The sequence below is a fragment of the Ursus maritimus genome, unplaced genomic scaffold, assembly GCF_017311325.1.
Source record: "Ursus maritimus isolate PB19 unplaced genomic scaffold, ASM1731132v1 scaffold_3, whole genome shotgun sequence".
Taxonomy (NCBI): Eukaryota; Metazoa; Chordata; class Mammalia; order Carnivora; family Ursidae; genus Ursus; species Ursus maritimus.
This window is the reverse complement of record NW_024425563.1, coordinates 83,514,714-83,523,637: the sequence shown is the minus strand read 5'-3', so window position 1 is coordinate 83,523,637 and position 8,924 is coordinate 83,514,714. Positions and strand designations below refer to the sequence as shown.

General features: G+C 46.3%; 1 protein-coding gene across 8 annotated transcripts in view; it reads left to right on the top strand.

Annotated features, from left to right (window-relative positions):
* The window catches only part of NAPEPLD (N-acyl phosphatidylethanolamine phospholipase D), a 57,952-nt gene that overhangs the window by 40,637 nt on the left and 8,391 nt on the right, over window positions 1-8,924 (top strand). For 7 of the 8 annotated variants that reach the window (XR_005838622.1, XR_005838621.1, XM_040644337.1 and 4 more), the window contains exon 3: window positions 6,712-7,358. Coding sequence is in view for 6 of the 8 variants with exons in the window: in XM_040644337.1 (XP_040500271.1) it covers window positions 6,712-7,358 (647 nt within the window). In the remaining 2 variants the exon portion in view is untranslated. Of the gene's footprint in view, window positions 1-6,711; window positions 7,359-8,543; window positions 8,876-8,924 lie in introns of those variants that run through there. The other variant, XM_040644338.1, reaches the window with a different exon arrangement.

Below are 8,924 nucleotides of genomic sequence, written 5' to 3'. Positions count from 1 at the left end.
TTATTTATTTGATTTATCTGAGAGAGAGAGAGGGGGAGAGAGAGAGAAGCACACAAGCGCTGGGGAGCAGAGGGAGAAGCAGACTCCCCGCTGAATGGGCAGCCCGATTTGGGGCTTGATCCCAGGACCCTGAGATCATGACCTGAGCCGAAGGCAGACGCTTAACCAACTGAGCCACCCAGCCACGCTCTAGTTGTCCTTCTAAACATCAGGTTTTCTTCTGTGCCCCAGGGTGGTCAGATGTGCCCCCGTCCCTCAGGACCATCCCTCCCCACTGCAGTTCACGGTGTCCGGGGTGGGAGTTCCCTTCATGACCGTGTCTCCCTCTCTCTTGCTGTCCTCGGTGTGGTCTGTCATCTATTGTGCAGAAGCTGTTGGGTCCGCTCTCAGTTCTTCTTTAGGAGGAATTGCTCTAGAAATAGACGTAGATTTGGTGCGGCCCCAGAGGAGTAAGTTTGGGGTCTTCCTACAGTCATCCTGGATCGGAACCTCGTTTCTATTTCTCATTCTTACTGGTAGTGTGGTTATAGAACTGTTGTTTGGAAACGTTTTCTCTCAGAATTTCAAAGTATTACCTTTATGACCTTCTTTTTGATATTGCTGTGGAGAAGTTCAGTGCTGTTCTTGATCCTTCGTGTGACCTGTATTTCCTCTGTAGAACCTTTGAGGATCCTCTCTTTTCTGAAATTTCCCCCATGATGTGTTTTATTTATTGGTCATGCTCGATGCTTGGTGGGCCCCTTTAGATGTGGAAAATCTGTTTCCTCCAGTTCTAGGAAATTTTCTCGAGTATTCGAAAATTTCCTTTCCTCATCCTTTCAGTTTCTAAAACAACTGCCAGTTATATTTCGGATCACCTGGATTGGTCCTCTGTAATTTTCAGTTTTTCCTGTATTTCATTGTTTTTTCTTTTTTTACATTCTGACAAGATTTCCTCAATCTATTTGTTTCATTTTTATTTTAGAATTTTAAGATTTTATTTATCTATTTGAGAGAGAGCACGAGCAGGGGAAGGGGCAGAGGGAGCGGGACATGCAGACTCCCCACTGAGCAGGGAAGTCTAACGCAGGCCTCGATCTCAGGACCCTGAGATCATGACCTGAGCTGAAGGTGGATGCTTAACTGACTGAGCCACCCACGTGCCCCCGTTTGCTTCATTTTTCAATATTTCAGTATGTGTCTCAGAGTTTTAAGGGGTAGATGAAAAAGTCACAATATGAAATTCTTTTAAAAAAGATGAAAGGGGTGCCGGGTGGCTCAGTTGGTTAAGTGTCCGACTCTTGATTTCGGCTCAGGTCATGATCTCAGAATCGGCACTGTGCTGTGTGTGAGCCTACGCTAAGATTCTCTCTCCCTCCTCCCTCCCCCTGCTCACCTTTCTCTCTCATTCTCTTAGTATGAATACTGTATGATCTTAACCACTCTAGGAAGTAGGGCTGTGACAAGAGCAGCATAATGTTAACAGTGGCTATAATCTCTGCAGACTGATGTGATGGATGGCCACTCTTTATATTTTCCTGGCTTTTTGCAAATATTTTATGAAGGGTATTTTCTTTTATAATCAAGAAAAAGTTTAAAAATATTAAGCCATTTTGATGGATCTGGTACTCCTACATACAGGTAGCATGGCAAAAATATAAAAACATATTAACAGTAATAATTGCATTGGAGGTATTTTGGTAACAGCTCACAGTCTATTCGGAGTGTTAACATGGTATCGTCAAAATAAATTTTGAAAATAGTCTTTATTTAAATCTTTGAGTTGCAAATATAGCTATGAGTGTCCTTGGTAAAAATCATACTTCAGGTTGAAGAAAAGGTTTTCACTCAAGTCTTTATTATTATTTTTAAAAGATTTTTATTTATTTGACAGAGGAGCGCTACAGCAGGGGGCAGCAACATGAGGGAGAGGCAGGCTCGCGATCAGAAACCCGCATGAGCTCAGTCAGATCCCAGAATCATGACCGAACCAAAGGCAGACCCTAGCAGCTGAGTCGCAGGCGCTTCCTAACTCAAGTCTTGAAAGGTGATTTTTTTTTTTTTTTTAAACATGATTTTTAGCAGATTTGCATCAACAGTCTTTTCTCTTCTGTCTCCTGCATACACATACTCTTAAAAATAATAAGTGTATTAATAGGAAAGATAAGGTTTCATTGTTTTAACGCGAATGAAATTTGTGCCATGGGAAAATGATGGTTTAATGAAAAGATAGGGTCTTTGAGAGCCAGGGAAGCCCCTCGATTCCCACTGATAGACACATTTGCTGTGTGACTCTGGGCCAGTTCTTAGTGACCCCTTGCCCTTTGGTCTAGGGTATCTCGTAAAATGGTGGTGACATTCTGCTTCACAGTGTAAGATGACAGAACCCACTTCCAGCATCTGGCAAAGAATAGTTGCTGAGATGAACTTTTAGATTTTCCCTTTCTCTAAGAAAAAGTAACATTGACTAGTGTCCCGGTTAATTATGGGCCCAGGGATTTTCCCATTTGCAGCTTTAAAAGAGGAAGGCCAGCCAAGGAAAGTCTGATCTAGTAAAGAAAATGTCAAGGGAGGGTTTTCTTCAAATAAACAGGAATTTCTCTATCCCCAATCTATGTGCTTTTTAAAAATTTTTTTTTTTTTAAAGATTTTATTTTTTAAAGTAATCTCTTTACCCAACATGGGGCTTGAACTTAGGGACCCTGCCATCAGAGATTCGTGAACTCCACTGGGAAGGACCGGCCAGGTGCTCCCTCTACATGCCCTTTCAGACTCTTAGTAGATGCGAATCAAAGGACAAGTTATTTCTATGCATTTCTTAATCTCAGTAGATTCTGTTTTTGAGTTTTATGGGATAGTGGTGCTAGCGATCAGATTCCTTTTAAAATGAGGTGCTCTTTTGGCGTGATGGGTTTTAGAAACAATCACGGCATGCAGAAGGAAGCATGAAGGGGTGAGTGCTTGGATTCAGATCTCTTGTCCAGTACTTGGCCTTTTAAAAAATAGTTTTGTTGAGCCATAATCCACATACTCTAGGTTGACCGTTTTAAGTGTGCAGTTCAGTCGGTGTTTCAGTACACTTCAGAGTTGTGCATCCGTTCCCACGTCTGATACATTTGTATTTTCCCCCAGAAAAAACCACGTCACTACCTGTCATCGGCCCCAGTTCCCTTCCCTCCCAGCCCCTGGAACTCACTGATCTCGTTCTGTCTCTGCAGACTTGCCCCTTTGTGGACATTTCATATAAAAAGGATCCTACAGTCTGTGGTCTGTGGTGACTGGCTTCTTGGCTTTACCTGTTAATCCCTTGATTGGAGGCAGGTACGTGGAGGCTGCCAGAGCGCTCTGCTGTGGGTTTTGTTAGCTCCCAGTAGTGTGCAGGTAATTGCGAGATCGTGAACTTTCGAGTGACTTTTCAACTTAGAGCAAAAAAAGTGCACGCCATTTTCAGGGAATTTTGTTGTACGATATTTTGATGCACTGTTTGAACATAGATGGTGCTTTTACGATTTTTTAAATGGTTTTAAGAACATAGTCCAAGCTCCACAGATGTTCAAAAAAACATAATTTGATGAGTTTTGACTTATTCATATACCCATGAAATGATCACCACATCATCAGGATAAGGTCCATTTGCTGTCCTCCAAAAGTTTCCTCCCGTTCCTTGTTGATCCATCTCTTATTGTCCCTAGTCAGGTCCTCAGGGCTGTTACTTGCTTTTGGAAAACATGTATTAAATGAGATAATGAGGAGGCAGTGGTAGGAGGCAGTATGTGTGAAGGGCAGCTGGGTGACCTCGTCTGCGACATATCACTGTTCTCTCCTCTCTGGAGATGGATCGTGAATTACTGGGAGCTGCCTGCAGTGTGTGATGTTTCAGATTAAACATTATTAAATTCCTCCCCTCTCTCGTCCTTCATTGTTGAAAAAGGTACCATGCGACATTTGTTACTGTTCAGTAAACCTAACTACCAACTTTGAGAACTGATTTGGAAAATTCACACTCGTTCCATCAGCAAGTTTTCGAGCACGCATGATTGTTCTCGCTGCCATGCACGGGCGCTGCAGCTGATTCCAAGTCGAGTGAGACAGGAGATGACATCCTGTACGTCAGCCAGGGTTTGGGCACGCCCTACACAGGTGGTGCGTGAACAGAGGGGCGTGGAATCGAGCGGGTTGGAGTGATTGTTCCTGTCTGTGGAGACTCTGTGTTGGCCCCGTGAAGGGCGTGCAGTTAGCAAGGTCTCCCAGGGATTAGAGAGAAGGCATTTTAGCCTGAGAAGTGGGATCAGTACTGTGCAGGGCTCTCAAGCGGCCCCGTGTAGGCAGGACCCGGTCTGCAGGCGTGGGTGAAACTACAGCTGGAAGGGAGGATTCGGGGGGTCCAGCGGCGGGCTTCCTCCTGGGCCGAGGCGGGGAGTCGGGTTTTGTCCATCAGTAGAGTCTGTAAAGATGTTCCGGTGAGGGAGGGACTTCCAGTGTAAGCAGACTGTTGTCGAGGTGGCTCTTGTGTATGGATTGAGTTTGACAGCCGAGCATCAGGGAAGACTTGAACGTGTGGATAGCACCCAGGATCTTAACTAGATTAGTGACTATGAGAAAGGAAACTGGTAAAAACGTCCAGTGGGTGCCTGACTGGTTGCTGGGGCTGTGGTTTCTTTCCCGTCTGGAATACTTAGAGAGTGCGGCGTGCTAGCCGCCCCGGATACGGTCCCCACAGCAGTGAAGTGTAGGTACAATGGTACTAATTTTGCAGATGAGGAAACTAAGGAGTAGAGTGGCTAAGAGGCGTCTCTGTCGTCCTCCACCTCTGCTGCTCCTGCTCCCCCTCCGTTGCGGCCCTTCTCCCAGTCACGCCATCTGTGACCCCTTGGCTCTCTTCCACCGGCATCTCCCCATGGCCCCTCTCTGGCCTGACTCACTGTTGTCTCCGTCGTTCGGTCTTCGTCTGTCACGGCAGCTGTTGTGACACATTCAGGTCATCATTTGCACTCTAAAAGTGTCTTTGCTAAACCTAAATTGGGATGTCTTTTTTTTTTTTTTTTTTGATTCGAGTGTACACACACGAGTGGGGGAGGGGCAGAGGGAGAGAATCTCAAGCAGGCTCCCCGGTGTGCACTGAGCCAGATGCTGGGCTTGATCTCACAACCCTGAGATCATGACCTGAGCTGAAATCGAGTTCGATGCTTAACCGGCTGAGCCACCCAGGCACCGCCTTCCCCTTTTTAAGATGCCTCCTGTCTCTGGGCGGACTATGGCATTCAAGGCTCTGTGTTCTGAACCTTCATAGATTGTCCCCTGCCCCCAAGTGCCACGCTCCTGTTTGGCTCTGTGCCTTTGCTTGGGCATCTTCTCCACCTGGGATGACCTCCTTCCTTGCCTCCGCATCGTGAACTTCTCATCCGTTCCGCAGCAGCTCACACAGCTTACTGTGTCCACGATGCCTTTGGTGGCTGGGCTCTTCGTTCCTTCTCACTGGGCTGTAGCGTGTCTTGTATTTGCCTTGATTATCCAGTACCAGCCTCTTTTCAGAACTGATGTGCAGCAACTTAGAAAAATAGATGCAGGAGTAAAAAATCAGATTGATGAACACGGTAGAGCAGAGGAACTCTTAGGGTAGAGAAGCAAAGCCAGGATTAAAGGTAGTGGAGAAGTGTGTGCTGTCGGGTCCCGCAGCGCAGGAAGGAGCTTTACCCCAGCTTCCTGGGCCCAGCACAGAGCGAAGCGTAAACTGGTAAGAGTTTTCCCAGGGGCAGTCACACGAATAAAGCCAGTTGCTCTGGAGAAGAGCTTTTCCTGTTCCTGAGGCTTGAGAGAAATGTTTCTGGGGTGGGTGAGAAGCTGGGGAAGGAGGAGGAATACCAAGTCCTCAACACGTCCGTCCCGCACACGGCCGGCCAGCTTCACGAAGCATCTCCCTACCTCGACACAGCGGTAGAGCCTAACGCCAAAGCGCAATTCAGAAAACGATTTTATGAGAGCCGCGACTGTGACCCGAAAACAGAGCCACTTCTCGTTCTCACTTAATCCAAGGAGAAAATATAGACTAACGAAAGGAATTAATACTTCTGTTGTGTTGTTATTAGCGTTTTTACATCAGTTTACCCCCCAAAGCAATCGCCTTCTCATAGCCTGGGGCCACGTTTTACCGTGGCTTGTTTGGTGGTGGAAAGGCTTAGGGTGAGGAATGAGGAGAGCCCGTTGTGCTGGCGGGGGGCAGGGGTCGCCCGGGGATCAGCACTGAGCTCCACTTTGAGCTGTGTGTGCTCAGAAAGTCAGGTTCGTATGTGAGATACAAGATCTGCCAAGAAATGGCTGTAAGGTTTCTTGACTATCTAGGGGCTGACCTGCTTCTGAGACCGTTTTTTGCAGCAAATGCACCAGCCACGTGCAGGGAGGACGATGGCAGGGTGACCGGCTTGGCCAATTCTTCTAGCACTTACAAGAGGAGAGCTTTTCAAAAGGTTAATAAATTCAGCAGTGCTCAAAGTGGCCAATTTAACTTTCCCTTTGTCTACTGCATTTGGGACTAAGACCTTGTACTGTCATGATTGTGGAGTCAGATTCAGAAAGAAGTATGCATTTTTGAGAGAAAAGCAAAAATAGCACATTTACTGAATGAGGTCAGTTCTCCCCAGATAGGCCTTTCTCTATATTTTATGTCAAAATATGTTCTGACACACCTTTTCCCCCCTCCAACGGCTGCTTTTCTTCCTCTCTTTCAATGCATAGGAACTTGATAAAGAGCTCCCGGTGCTGAAGCCGTATTTTATCGATGACCCTGAGGAGGCTGGAGTGAGGGAGGCCGGCCTGAGGGTCACGTGGCTGGGACACGCCACGGTGATGGTGGAGATGGACGAGCTCATATTCCTCACCGACCCCGTCTTCAGCTCTCGCGCTTCACCGTCGCAGCACGTGGGTCCAAAGCGGTTCCGTCGTCCCCCGTGCACCGTGAGCGAACTGCCCCCGATAGACGCTGTCCTTATCAGCCACAACCACTACGACCACCTGGACTACAATTCCGTCACCGCTCTGAATGAGCGATTCGGTCAGGAGCTGAGATGGTTCGTGCCTCTCGGTCTCCTTGACTGGATGCAGAAGTGTGGCTGTGAGAACGTGATCGAGCTGGACTGGTGGGAGGAGAACTGTGTCCCCGGACACGATAAGGTCACCTTTGTCTTTACCCCTTCCCAGCACTGGTGTAAAAGGACTCTCATGGACGACAACAAGGTTCTGTGGGGCAGCTGGTCTGTCTTGGGGCCCTGGAGTCGGTTCTTTTTCGCAGGAGACACTGGCTATTGTCCGGCTTTCGAAGAGATTGGAAAAAGGTTTGGACCTTTTGACCTTGCAGCTATTCCCATCGGAGCGTATGCACCAAGGTGTGTAGACTTCCCGAGAAGGCAGCCCTGCTCGTAATAAGGGGCCTGAACTCTAAAGGAGTTCCCAGTTGGTGATAATTTGGGATATCCTTTGTGATTTTAATGGTGGACTTTTGTTATTGGGGGTGGTGAGTCAGATTCCATTACATTTCTCGTAAAGTATTTCAGTCCGTCATATCCATGAAATAATGACTCCGAATCAGAGATTATATCACCAAGAAAGCTGGGCCAGGGTTTAAAGAATTGCTACAACCTAGCTACAAGTTCAAGTACCGTCTGACTCGGGCTAAACCGATCAGCCAGTAAGCAAAGCCAACTCTTGTTCTTCATGTGGGGGACCCACTGCATAACCACCTTTCACCCCGTGTCTGGCGAGCCCCCGTCCCCAGTCCTGTAGCTCCCCTGTGTTGGGCAGAGAACAAGCAAGGAATCCTAGCAGTGAGTCCCTTGCACTGGTCTCGTGTCAGCACTATGTTCCTGGTGTTCACGCCTCGCCCACAGTCAGCGGTTCAAGGTCACACTGGCACTGGAGACCCAGGAGACCCGGCCCTGCCTGTGCTTTCCTTCCCATCGCCTGCCTAAGGAAAAGAGAAGTGATTTCAGAGAATTCAGTTTGAGTTCTGCTAACTCTGGGTGACAGGTACCAGTTAAAATAAACACTAATAGTAAAAAAAAAAAAAGTTTTATTTCCTAAAGTACATGCACAGATACAGAATTGTATGTAGGATGGCATTTAATTTCAGCAATCCTACAAGCAGGAAAAACACTAAGTCAAAAATGAATTGAGCAAATCTGATCATTAGTTTCTGATGTTGTTATATTAACTTTTAAAGTTCACTAAAACCATACACTGTCTTTATTAATGCTTATTTCTCCCTTTTTTTTTTCCTTCTTTAAGGGGCTAGATACTTCTACCTTATTTTTAAAAATCATTATGAATCAGAAGTCTTTGAACTTCACTTTTCCACTTAGTTCTAATGAAATCTCTCAAAAAAAACATCAGCCAACCTGTTTACAAATCAGTTTCATACAGTATTGATCTTTACTTAATGTCTGTTCTTAATATATTAGAATACCTTATTTGTAATTATGAAAATGTTTCCTGCATAAAGATCCTGTGGTATAACGTGTACGGATTGACGACACAAAATCCCTCACAGAATTCCCTTTCTGCTTGCATGGCAGCTGTCTTGCTCCTCAGCTGGGAGAAGGCCAGGAGCACAGTATCGCTCTGAGAGAATTAGACTGTGGCAGCCTCTGCTGTGTAATCCATTTCTCTGGTCAGTACTAACAGTTTTGGAAATAAGGTTATCAACAGAAATTCAGAGTGTTTGTGCTCTGAGTACTACAGAGTACTCTGGAAGTGTACGATGATTACACCCACACAGCTTTCAGTAGTATCCCTGTGGGGGATCTCCGGTCACCAGATATTCTGCCCAAGCTGGTTTGGAAGTTTCGTTTATGCATTTTGTTGTTCTTGTTGTTTTTTGTTTTGTTTTTTTGTTTTTTAGTAAGCTCTATACCCGACGTGGGGCTTGAACTCCTGTCCCCAAGAGAGTTGCGTGT